Source organism: Monodon monoceros, unplaced genomic scaffold, assembly GCF_005190385.1.
Source record: "Monodon monoceros isolate NGI ecotype Baffin Bay Population unplaced genomic scaffold, NGI_Narwhal_1 Super_Scaffold_16, whole genome shotgun sequence".
NCBI lineage: Eukaryota > Metazoa > Chordata > Mammalia > Artiodactyla > Monodontidae > Monodon > Monodon monoceros.
In genome coordinates, this window is record NW_021703772.1 from 56,783,680 (window position 1) to 56,796,449 (window position 12,770).

Here is a 12,770-nt window from a genome sequence, read left to right on the forward strand (position 1 = left end):
TCATTTCATACAGAACTTTCTACTTTATTTTTACAATTTTATGCTGTTCTACTGTATGCATCTACCACAACTTATTTAGCCAGTCCCTTATTAATGGGCATTTATTTTCATTTTGGTATTAGAAACACATGTTCAAATTTTTGCCTATTGGAAAAATTCCTAGACATGAAATTACTTAGTCTAATGTATGTACACTGGCAATTTTGATATATATTGCTAAATTGATCTCTTTAGAAGTGAATCAATTTATACTTCTACCAGCAGCGTATGAAAATTCGTGTTTCCCCACACCTTTGACAAGTCAGTGGGATATTAAACTTTTTTTTATTTTTGCCAATCTGATCAATGAAAAATAATACCTTTTACTTACCCTTATAGCATCTCCAAAAATGTCATTCTTCCTTATCGTATTTGATCCTGTTATAATTTTATTTTACAAACGCTAATACTGACATAGAAAAAAGATAAACAATTTACTGTAGTCGCATCCAATGTAAATGGCCAAAGTCAGATGTTCAGTACTCTTTCCTATACTACACTGTGCCACAAGGAAGCCTAAGGAGGTTCAAAGAGCATTCCCTGAAAGACACATGGTATAAAAAAAGCACAGAAGCTTTCAGACATCTGCTAAGAGGCCTCTCCTTTAGTGGTCTGATACCAAGACCACATTTCTGCACGTTCCCCTGGAGAGTATCCTCTGGAAGCTGAGGGACTCTGATTAGCAATCTGATCTGACCTAGCCCTAAGCATTAGGTTGGATTCAATATCTGGGAAGCAGTAGGGTGTTGTTTTTAATTTCCCTGAGACATTTCCCACTGGCCACCCAGGATCTAAGTATTGATCATCATGGTGTGGGTAAGAGGACGTTCTCCCTAAGTTTTAGCATTATATAGGACACTCACTTGGACCTGGTAAAGATAATACCTAAGTGTGGGAGTACACACACACACACACACACATGCACACACGCACACTGCTCTAATGATAAACTTACAAAGTAGATGTCTTTATTGACTGTTTTATTGATGATGAAACTGAAGGCCAGAAAGATTCAGTGAATTTCTTAGGGTCACACAGTGTATCAGTTAGCAAAGCAGAAACAAATGTACAGAGACCTAAACCTGAACTCATTCATTTCCCCTATGGAGTCTTCTCTTCCCCCTCCACTGTTCGTTTTGGTGGATGACCTGACTACCCCCTCAGGCGTCAGAATCAAAACCTAGGGATTAATAACCACAACTCCTCTTTCACTGATCCGATTGATCACCAAGTCCTGTGAATTCTTCCTCCTAAATGCTCTCCTCTTCATCCATATTAAGTTTCTTCCTCTCTAGGCTTGATGATGGCAGCAGCCTCCTCCTTTGCTCTTCTTGCTTGCTATCTCTCCTTTGTCCCCTCAGACATAGTACCCCCAAGAGTCAGCTTTTCAAATATAGATAATAGGTAACCACATGTCCCAGCTTAAAACCTTCAGTGGCTCTCCCTTGCCTACACATTAAGTCCAGATGCCTTTCCATGGCCCTTACACAACCTCTCTGTCCAGCCAGATGCCCCACTCCAGCTCCTATCCTTGTTCTAGGTCCACACCTTGCTCTTTCTTCCCTCCCTGCTTTTGTATGTGCTGCTCTCTCCACCTGGTATGTCCCTCCTTCCTGGGCCTAAAAAAACTCCTGTACTTCAGGGACCCAAATTCACCTCTTCTGAGAAGCCTTTTTTGACACGACGATACTGTTAGTGGAGCCTTTATTCCAGGAACATTTTGGCCACACCTATGTTATAGCATCTGTCACACTGTCTTAGGATTAATTCTTTTTCTCCCCCCAGTAGATCGAAGGGCGTACACATCAATTTTGTATCCCAGAGCCCAGCACAGTGCACGTAGGAGCTGTTCAGTAGTTATTGGTGAAGGGAGAGAGGACTCTGAACCAAGGACAAGAGGTCCAGTATTTTAATTGCTTGAGAAGTTCAGGACCCTGTGCAAGGCTTAATGCTTCAGTTTATATCTTTCTGAGGAAAATGGCAGTAGACCATTTCTCCAGAGCAAGTTTTTTCCACCCAAGAGGACGGTGAGAGAGAAGAGGGCTGAGGGGAGGGAGAGAAATCTGGGACTTTCTATCCTTCAGGGGCTCTTTCCTATGGGCTGAGGCAAACACATTAACTTGAGAAACTTCTCATCTGTTGTCACTTAGAACAAAGGTTAAAGAGAGGGTAGCCCAGAACTCTCTTAGAACTTATTACAGAGAGGACAACAGGTACCACTCAAGAGGGGGTACAAGGCCCGGGCTACCCGCTCATCCAGGCCTTCCTGCTGTGAACAGCTGTAAGACTTGAAGCCTGCCCCCGCCCCGCCCCCACCGCTTGTAGTCTCCTCCTTCACGGTGTTTCAAAAATGAACCCAAAAGAGCCAAAGCAGAAATACTGCAATCCTTCCCTCACACCATAAAAGAGAGAAGAGACATATCATTGTGGTTAGTGTTCTAAGTGTATTTTTATGGTTATTTTAAATGGCATTCAAGTTTAGTTCCAAGTTCAATAGGGGTCTCATCCTGCTTCCTCCCACACAAATAGTCCTGCAGGTGAATGAGAGAACGAAACTAGTTCAGCGTCTCCCCTAATTCTGATCCCTCGGGACATCGTGTATAAAACTCTTAAATAAAAGGGTATGCAAGAACCTTCCGACCCACTGAGATTTTTCTTGTCCTGCCCTCAGAGATGGATTTGTCCCTTTCTGGGGGGACAGCAGAGTTGAAGGGGGTCAGTGGGGGGGGGGCGGGAGGTGCGTGGGAGGCGGGGCTGGGAGGCGTTGGGGCCGGGCAGTTGGGGGGCCTGCGCGCCCTGCGTGCTCCGCGGGCTGGGCTGGCGGGCAGCCGCGCGGCCGCGGTGCCCTCGGGCCTCGCGCGGCAGAGCGCGTGGCGGCGGGTCGCGCCCTCAGCGCTCAGCCTGCGTGCCTGTGTCTCCTCCGCTTGCGGTTTCTGGTCGGATCCCAGCTGGCCCGGACTTGCTCCGAAGTAGGAGGGACCGCTGTCGAGCGAAAAGTGCACACCGGTGATTGATGAACTCTTAATAGGACTAACCTATCCCGCCCCCACCCTAGACACACACGCAGAGCAGGCCTTCACCCCCGCCCCTCCCCCGGCCTCCCCGCGGGCCAGGGGGACGCGGTCGCCAGCCGGTTGGGTGATTAACTCACCGTTTGTCTCTCGGAAAGTGTTCCAGGTGGATCAGGAACACCCACCCGCCCGCCGCTCCGCGCCGCGCCGCCTCCGGGAGACGGGATCGAGCGTGCGTCACATGGCGCGGGCCGAGCCGGCCTTTGTGCAGCGCGACCGCCCCGCCGCCCCGGGAAGGCGGCGGCTATTGTTCCCCGCGGGGGTGGGAGGTGCTCGGACTCGGGGTCCACGCCAGCCCCTCCCCAGTGTGTCCCCAGGTTCGAGGATGGGTGGGGGCCTCCTTTGTGTGTTTTCTGCCGGCGACGGAGATGGCATCGTTGCTGCCCCAAGAGGTTAGGAGACGCGGGTGAGGGAGGTCAGTCGTGGCTCTGCCACTGCCTGGAGCTCAGCCCAAGCGACCCAGTTTCCCGCTCCCTCGGCCCTTGGGCCCTTGTGGAAGTTGGGAGGGATGTGGTATTTGTAAGGCAGCACTCTGAACAATAGAGCCATCAAAAGACCTTCTCCCTGTCTCCTCATAAGTCAGGGACACTCTTCTCCGTTCCTTCAAAAAGGCCCTGGTCCAACAGGTCCTCTTCGCCCGGTTTTAGCCCCATTTCCCCAGCAAAAACACTGCATTTGTATCGGGGTTCTCCATGCATCCTCATTTAAATTAAGATCTCCTCCTTGGGCTCTTACTAATGTTAAAATCCTATTCTAATGGTTTTCCAGTTATTATTCTTCCATAACAATGATCCAGACTAGATATAGGAAACAATCAAGATATTTTGCCACAAGACCTGGGACAAGAAGACTTCTGTCATATCTCCCACCATGCTGATCTCCTGGGGACCCTTCGCCTGCTTCTGCTACTGCAAATGACTGGACATGCATTTATTTACCTTGGTTCTTCCTGCATGTGTGGAAACCTTTTGTTCACTGTGCTTCAGGCTGAACCGGGCCTGAAAGTGGGTCTTTGAATTGTCTTTGTACTTTCCTAACTTGCCAAGGTGACTATGAGACCTGAGCGAAGTGTTTAGGCATGGGCTTTGGGCCAGGTATAAAAATCCATTGGGAACCAACTTTGAGCCCCAAAAATAAGGGCATTTGTAGCTGGAGTAGAATACAAGGGAGCAATGATAACTAAGATTTCATCCTCTGTGATGATCCTCTCCACTACCAGTATCACCAGTGTAGTAAGTGCAGAGGATTCATCTACCCTATCTTTTTTCTCTCCATCCCGGCCTTCTGCAAGAGAGGTCTAAGTGAGCCAGTAGTCAGAGGTGATGAGGGTGTGGCTGGCAACTCAGTCTCAGCTCCCTGTGCCCAAAGTGTCTAGGGATGGGTCTGCTCACCCAGGCCCCTCTAAGGGAAGTTGCAGTGCCCTGAAGTAATCAGGCTATAGGCCTGTGGGGACTGGAGACTTCTGTCTCTCTTTCTATTTTTATTTAATATAAACTTCTGTTCGCCCTATTCTTTTCTTACAGTTTCTGAAAGAAGGAGCAGAGTAAGGCCAAGAGTTGCCAGATGAAGAGGACCTTCCTGGATCTAACTGGGATTAACCCATTCTTGTCTATAGGAGGAAGTTTCAACTAATTCTCATGATAAAGTCAAAAAAGGCCTGTGACTGTCCCTTGAATATTCATGCTGTAAACAAGCTTCTGGCTCCCCCAGGTCAAGCAGAGAAACACTTTTTATTAGAATGTTGGGTTTCTTCTTTGTTATTCAAACATACACCCACACACATATCCTCTTTACCCTCCCTAATGAAAAACCTCAACAGATGGGGAGCCTAGGCTCCCAAGCCTGCTGGCTGAGAAGATCACTTCACTCAAGGGTCAGTTGGCTGGCACAGAATGGGGGAGGGAGAAGGGACGAGTAGCTAGTATAGTTAATCACTATTTTTTAATACTCCTTACAGATAGAAATTCAAAAACTCCTTTTCAGCAAGGTTAGCAGCCTCCCTCCGGGGCCTGGGAAACTAATTTGGCTGATGTGTCTCTGATAGAGACTAGGCTTGGGTTGCTTCAAGGGGAAAGCACTTGCTCTGTATTCTCTCCCTCTCTCATCTGAACGCCTGTACAAAGAAATGGTACAAATGGAGGGTTAACTTAATGATTCCATCAGAGGCGGATTCTTCTCTGTCAGGTCGCTGGATAAGGCTGAGGTCTGAAAGCCAGGAGGTAGAATGTGTAGTCGCCCTTTCTTGCCACCTTTCCAGGGGCCAGGACTACTCTTCAGGCCTTTCCTCAGCAACTTCCCCACCCCTCTGGCTAGCTCAGTTGGGTCTTCTGACTCCACTCCAGGCTGGGTCCTGAGTTTCTCCTCGTAGCCAGGGCAGGCTCTCACTCGGCCGAAATCTTTTCCCGCCCCACCTCCCATTTTGCAGCTGGCCATTCCAGCTACCTCAACTCAGCGCTGCTTTAATTCACGTTTGACTGCCTCGACGGAGCAACCAGGGGCTCCCGAATGACCGCCACCCCCCATACGTGGGCCTGGGCTTGAGGCCCCGAGCCCTTTCTTCAGGTCCCAGGAGACTCCCCCACAAACTCCCTGATCCCACCTCCCTCAAAGCGTTCTCTGTAGGACAAAGGCAGAGCTGGCCACGGCCACAGCCAGAGAGCCATTTCCTCCCCTTGCGCAGACGAGGTAAAAGCCTCCTGGAGCCCAAGGCCCGGAGAGAGGCGGGACCCTCACCACCTGCCGGTGTCGGCCCCCGCGCCGCCTTTGTGCGGCCTCCCCGCCGCGGGGCCCGTGGGAAGCCGCGCGCACAATGGCGCCGCCGCTCCCGGAAGACCCGCTGCTCCAGGCGCCCTGGACCCAGCGCCCGGTAGCGAGAGGCCAGCAGCCTCGAGGCCGTGGTGAGCTCCCCACGGCCCCCCGCGCGCCGCTCCCGGGAAGAAGCCTCGGTCTGGGATGGCGGTTTCCTTCCGCTGCAAACTTGCCCCTTCCCGCTGCAGTCCGCTCCGGGAGAAGGAGAGGCCTGGACCCGGAGCGCCAGGCCGGGCCCAGGGCTCCCCTCCCCCACTCTTCTTTCTCTGCTTTTCCGAGACCCGGGAGGGAGGAGGCGGGCGCCTTCGCCGATAGAGCAGCTATTGTGACCTTCCCTCGCAGAGCGGGAAGCCAGCCGAGTGTACAACGCCGGTGGTGGCGGGGGAGGAGGCGACTGTGTGCAAACCTCGGGGTGCGGAGGGGGTGGCACTGGGAAATAAAGGTTTGCAACCTCGGGCATTGGAGCCCTTCAGAGGGCGTTTCGTTGTGTTTAGACTCCGGTGCTTCCTAACACTAATTGCAGGCTCAAAAGCAGCAGTATTTATGGCGAAGGCCAAGGCGGCTTGTTTATAATTTATGAAGTTTTAAATGGCCGTGCGCGCGCCCCCGCTCTCGCCCTGGTCGGCGGCCGCGCGGGAAGCGCCCTCCCCAGATTCGCCGCCGCCCGCACTCGCGCCGGGAGCCACCGAGTGTGGCCATCCCATGACGCTCACGCCAGTGGCAGGAATGGATCCATCCGAGCGGCTCTCAGAAGCTTCAGGGAACCTTTCTCCAGAGGTGAGAGAGGACCGCAGGTTTGTCCCAAGAGAACTCCCACCCCACTAGCGAGGGGCGGCTGCGGCTGCCTGAAGAGGAAGCCCCCAACCCCGCGCTTCTTTCAGCCCGAGTGTGAGAGGAGGCTATGTCAGCCGGGCTAGACACCGTTTAAAATCTAATCCATGAAACGCTAAGCCGCAGATGACACTTGGGGCCTTGCAGACACCCGCAGACTCAGCAGATACTCCTGCGGTAACACACCGCGCTGGAAAACGCCTGGAGCCATGATGCATTATGTATTTTTATTATTTATGGTGGGAAGAGGAGATGAGGGAAAACCGGGCGGAATCTAAACAGCCTGACAATTCATCTGTTTAATATTTAGCCAGTTAAGAAGGGTTGTTGTAATCCCTGCAAGGCAGCAAGCTCTTCTTTGATTTCCCTAATAGCTTTAAAAAATAATTTCTTACAAGACAATTAGAAATTCTGCCTATGGATGCAAATTTCACAGAAAAACAATTTTAAGCCTTGAAAGTGGGTAAAATATCCCTTCGGTTGAAGTCATTTATTCTGTTGATACACTTCTACAACATGTATACTTTAAACCTGCTCGGATGAAGTGAAATTTAGCAAAAAGGATAATCCCCTCCCACCCCCCAATCTAACATGCCATTTTAAAAACAGCACAGAGGAACAAGAAAACTAAATATTATTTTCAGCCATCACTATTTAGCGAAACACAAACATCCAAATAGAAACGATTGTTGTTCCACCAGAAGATCAGAAGTTAAATTATTTCCACACAATAGGAATGTCACCTCGTGTCACCGGGGATGTAGTAGGAGTTGCATTATTTGTCAAACCAAATAGAGATGCGTGGGCCCACTTTGCTGAAATACAAAAGAATTGAACCTTATCTGAAGGCGTTCTCCGAGTGCCTCCTTCTAGAGAAGCGGGGGTAAGTAGTGCGCCCCAGCTAAAACCACGCTAATATTTACAAAATGGTTATAAATCCTCGAAGACATTTTGCCCATTTTGTCCAAAGAAGCAGGAGTGAACAAAGTGTTTATACTTGTTATGTTCCATTAATGAAACTTTTCTTACTTTACATCACGGGGACCGTTTGTCTTCTTGAGAAATGAACTACTGACTTCTATAAGGAAAAAATCGTGACCGAATTTCCTAGAGAAAAAGCTTAGGTGCATGGCTTCAAATGATTATTTCTTTTTCTGCATCTTAGCTTTTTCATAGCTCAGTTCTTCTTATGACTTCTCTTGTGTCTTTGATTGTCAGTTTTCTTTCAAAGTTTATTTTTTACTACTTAGCGCAGAAAAGTGAGCTCTGGCCTCCCCAATGTAAGTGCAATCTAAAAAAGTGGATTTGTGTCTAGAAGGAGGGCGATAGAAACAGCAAAACAGGCAGCAGTGAAACACCCTACCCAGGTCATCCCGCACAGAACATTTCTAGGTTTGCATCCTCAAATATTCCCCCCACACACACACAACCTAAAGTCAATAGTTGGAAGGTAATCAAGTATCCCCAGAACCAGTTTGTGTACTGGATTCCAAATAAGTGGACAAAATATTTCAAAGTGTCAGCCTACTGGGGGGCCTTCCACCGGGATTGTGCGCAAGATAAAGGTAGAGTGATCTACTTGCAAGTGTGCGTGATTAACACAGATACACTTAAGACTGAGAAAATTTTTTATTCTAAATATTTGTTCAAATAGTACCAGACAATTTGAAATCAATAAACTGTGTCGAGTGGCGAGGGCTGTGGCTATTGGGAAGAGAATAACGGGTGTCATGCCACGCCATGGGGCCGCCTGACTCTACCCGTGAAGGACAATTTGCGGTCTTAATCCTTTACATCAACTACACACACCAGCCACGGTTACAACTGTTCAAAACTACTCTCTCAACTAGTTCAGACCAAGGGGACTAAAGAGGTGAAATGTGGCCCCCGCGGCCTGGGAGCGCGTTCCTAAGCTCGGCTGGAGAATTCTACAGGTATACACATAAATACATTAAGACGAGGATAAATAATCAGGAAAACGAAATGACTCGCTTCAAATAATAAATACAGATCGTTGAGTCCGATGCAATCTTTACGGGACGGGAAGAAGCATATAAATTAAGGTCTCCGCAACTAAACTAGACGCGGGCCATGCCCGGACTCTCCGGGTTCTGGACCCTCTGCAGGGCGCGTCGCCGATGGATCTCAGACTTACCTTCGGGACACCATTACCAGATTAGAGTCCCTCGGTCCGCAGTTATGTGGCACTGTCAGGCTTACAGAGGAGAATCCTTGCGGCTGATTTATGGCGAGTCACCCAAAGCAGGGCGAGCCTGGAGAGGAGGCCCAGACGCCTGCGCCTCGGCCGCTGTTGGCCCGAGACCGGAAGACAGCGACCGGGCCAGAGCGAGGGCGGGGGTCACCGAGCTGCCCCGCGGGCCCCGCCCGCCACCCCCCGCCACCCAAGCAGAAGAGGTAATCGCGCCGCGAGTTCCGGCCGGTGGCCGCCGCTACAGATGCGTCAGTTTGGGGGCCTCGGGCAGGCGTCCCTGAGACGAGTGGTGGGCCGAGAGATCTGTGTAGGTGGGATGAGGGTCACACGGTCCGTGGTGGTGATTGCCGGGAATCTGCGCGGCGCAACTGTAGTCCACGCTGGCTGAAGATGGGTGCGAGAGGTGGCCCAGGTTGAAGACGGGCCCGGATGCGGGCGCCATGGAGTCGACGAAGTTGCCGCCCACGTACACCGGGCTGCCCTGCAGGTTGGCGCTGGCGAAGCCGCCGCCGTTGCTCGCCATGGGGTGGGGCTCGAATTCGGGCGCCGCGTAGCGCTTCTGCTGCGGCAGGCAGCTGCTGAGCGGCGCCGTGTAGGCAGCCAGGCCGTACATGTTGGGCTGAGATTTGGCGAAGGCGGGCGGCGAAGGCGCGTCGTAGGCCAAGCCGGGCACGGGTGGCAGCTGGCCCGAGTAGGCCACGTGGCCCGCGGCGCCGCCGAGCGGCGGGCTGCGCTCCGGGGACTGACCGACCGGCGAGTGCAGGATACCCTTGGCCTTCTGGTCCTTCTTGTACTTCATGCGCCGGTTCTGGAACCAGATCTTGATCTGCCGCTCGGTGAGGTTCAGCAGGTTGGCCATCTCCACGCGGCGTGGCCGGCACAAGTAGCGGTTGAAGTGGAATTCCTTCTCCAGCTCCACCAGCTGTGCACTTGTGTACGCCGTGCGCACCCGCTTGGACGCTGGGCCCGGTGGGCTCTTGTCCTCGCAGCTCTCTCCTGGGCAAGGAGGGAGAGAGAGGGGACGCTGAGCGGGAGAGGTGGGGACACCCTGGGCCGGAGAGAGGTGCTTCCCAGGCTCCTTCCTCTTCCTCCCTCCCTCCCACCACCTTAATCACGGCTGGAGTGGGGGAGGGGCGTTTGAGAGGTGAGATTCCAAGAGATTCCAAGAGCTCAAAGTCCCCAGGCCTACCTATTAGTGGCACCTGAAACTCCCATCTGCCTTCTGAAGTCCAACTCATTCTGCCCACCGCCTCCCCTTCAGCCTAGCCCATCATCTCGTCCCAAAGGCTGAGGAGGAGTTTAATGAGAGACTAGTAGCAGCTGGTAAGGCCATCCCCCCTGTCAAAGCAGGGCCAGACTTTTTTGAACAGTCCTTCCAGCCTCTACAGCTGGGAAGGGGGTTGGGGGGGTGCGGTTGGAGGCAGCCCCAAACTGCCTTGCTCAGAGTCTGGCTCCTGGGCAAAGCACCCCAAGCACCGAATGAGGGTGGAGATCCTGGCACCTCACTCCAGCTCAGCTGCACCCATGAGCTCAGTACCCAAATGCAGGGAGGTGACAAACCATAAAATTACAGCCCCAGAGTTTTAGAGGATCCAAGACCAGGCTGGGCATATTTTGAATACTGCAATGCTAGGAGCAGCAGCCTCAGCCCTGGTTTCCACCACCCCTGCCACCTCTCAGCAGCTTGTCCACTCCCTCCCTGGGAAGACAAATGGATTTCTCCTGGGAGGGAGGGCCTGGGTGTGCAGCTGAGAAGGAGGGGCAGAAGGAGAAGGAACTTAAAGACTTGAAGACACTTCCCCCTACGAGCAGCAGCCCCACAGAGCAGCAGGCAAACCAGAGAGCTGACAACAAGCTAACTACATCCCAGGCCTCAAGCTAGCCCTGCGTCTGGGAGCAAGTTCATCTACCTGAAGATAAAGTACATCAGAGAACGCAAGGCCAGAAAAGTTCAGGAACCAAACAGGCTGAGCACAGAGAGGCAGAAGGCCTCAGAGCTCCTGGCCCTACCTGTCTTCTTCCACACCCCCTAAATGGACCTACGGGAAATATTCTCAACTCCAGGGTCTCCTTTTCCAGGGAGAAAAACCCAAGGCTGCTCCTGTTTCAGAGTACATCCTCTTCCCTTAGGATATGTGCCTCCACATTAGGGATTTAATGGGATGGGGAGAACTGAGCTGGGGTGGGCTAAGTAGAGTCCCATGGTTATTCTTTGCAGACCCTGGTTGGATTCCGGTGTGTAATTTGGGGTTTTTCTGGTTTTGTTTTTTGTTGTTCTTGTTTTTATTGTTTGGGCGGGGGTGGGGGTGGGGGTCGCCAGGCCTCACAGCTTGCGGGATCTTAGTTCCCCAACCAGGGATTGAACCTGTGCCCTCGGCAGTGAAAGTGAGGAGTCCTAGCCACTGAACCGCCAGAGAATTCCCCAGGTGTGCCATTTTGTAGTTTTGTTATCTTGGGCAAGTGACTTATCTCTAACAGTTTCCCGATGGGTGTTTTGTCATATACCTACCTCAAAGCGTTCTTTGGAAAATGAAATTAGACAACGTTTGTAAAGCGCTTAACATGGTTCTTAACATAGCATTCCATAGACTTTAGTTCTTATTAATTTAAGCGAGTGGGAATCATGTGATATGGGCTACATAACCACCTGGATTTGGGGATCATAGTATCTGTCTTCAAGTTTTGAAGAGCTGTTGGTGGAAGAAGGAGTTGAGTTATGACCAGCAGCCCAGGAGAGCAGATATTAGGGCAGTATAAGGAAGAGCTGTCTATGAGTAACTATGAGACATGTCCAGCAATGATGCCAGCAGCCTGGAATGGACGTGAGCACCCTGTCACTGTAAGGATATGACCACAATCAGAGACACTAAAAAGAAAGAACAGGGAGTTCCCTGGTGGTCTAGTGGTTAGGATTCGGCACTTTCACTGCCGTGGCCCGGGTTCAATCTCTGCAATCCCTGGTCAGGAAACTGAGATCCCTCAAACTGCGCAGCGCAGCCAAAAAAAAAAAACTTTTTTTCTGCATGAGGAGTTTACACATATGGCCTCCAAAGTTGCACTTCCAGCCCTGAGCCTCTTAATTCCTAGGCGAGCTAGTCTCTTGGGGTCAGTCTGGGGGACTTAGCCCAGGCATGAGCCCCCTCAGAGAGCTACCTGCAGTGGCACAGCTGTTCTTCTGCTTGGAGTTCTGTCGGGACTCTTTCATCCAGGGAAAGATCTGCTTGCTGATGGTGGCTGAGGAGCCAGAAGCAGTGGGCCCACCCTTGGCCTTCTTGGCAGGTACTCCACCTCCAGGGTTGGTGGGCGAGGATGGGGGCAGGGCTGGTGGGGGAGGAGGGGGCGGTGGTGGCTGCTGCTCTGAGTTCAGACCAGGAGGCTGGCTGCCACCCCCACCTCCCTGACTGTTCCCAGCGCCAGGCCTCATGCAGCTTCCATTGAGTTCAGCCCCCTTGTGGGCTGGGGCTGGCAGAGGTGCAGAGCTCTGGATGGAGCAGGCGGAGCCCGGGTAATCAGTGTCCAGGGAGTTGGCAGCAGCAGGGGGTGGATAAGGCTGATGGGGGGCACTATAGCCATAAGTGTCAGCAGCTTTGCTGTAGCCATAGCCTCCGAAGAGTCCTGGGCTTTCATAGTAAGCAGCCTTCTGCATCGTGTACTCAGGAAGCTCCGGGGCCTGCTGACCCTGCTCAAATAACATTGACCACCACTGTCTCCTTCACCACCACCTCCAATGTCTGCCAAATCCTGAGAGAGCTGGGGCAGCTCCAGGCTCCAGACAACCTGCAAAGAAGAAAAATGAGAGGCCCCAGAGG

At 51.9% G+C, this 12,770-nt stretch overlaps 1 protein-coding gene across 5 annotated transcripts in view; it reads right to left on the reverse strand.

Annotated features, from left to right (window-relative positions):
- Positions 1-2,957: 2,957 nt before the first annotated feature.
- The window catches only part of HOXD3 (homeobox D3), a 40,978-nt gene continuing 31,165 nt past the window's right edge, over positions 2,958-12,770 (reverse strand). For 3 of the 5 annotated variants that reach the window (XM_029224660.1, XM_029224659.1, XM_029224661.1), the window contains 2 exons: positions 12,115-12,738; positions 8,364-9,957 (listed from right to left, as the gene is read on the reverse strand). In XM_029224660.1, coding sequence (XP_029080493.1) covers positions 9,200-9,957; positions 12,115-12,655 — 1,299 coding nt within the window. In that variant the 5' untranslated portion in view covers positions 12,656-12,738 and the 3' untranslated portion in view covers positions 8,364-9,199. Of the gene's footprint in view, positions 3,022-6,997; positions 9,958-12,114; positions 12,739-12,770 lie in introns of those variants that run through there. The other 2 variants (XR_003793846.1, XM_029224662.1) reach the window with 2 other exon arrangements.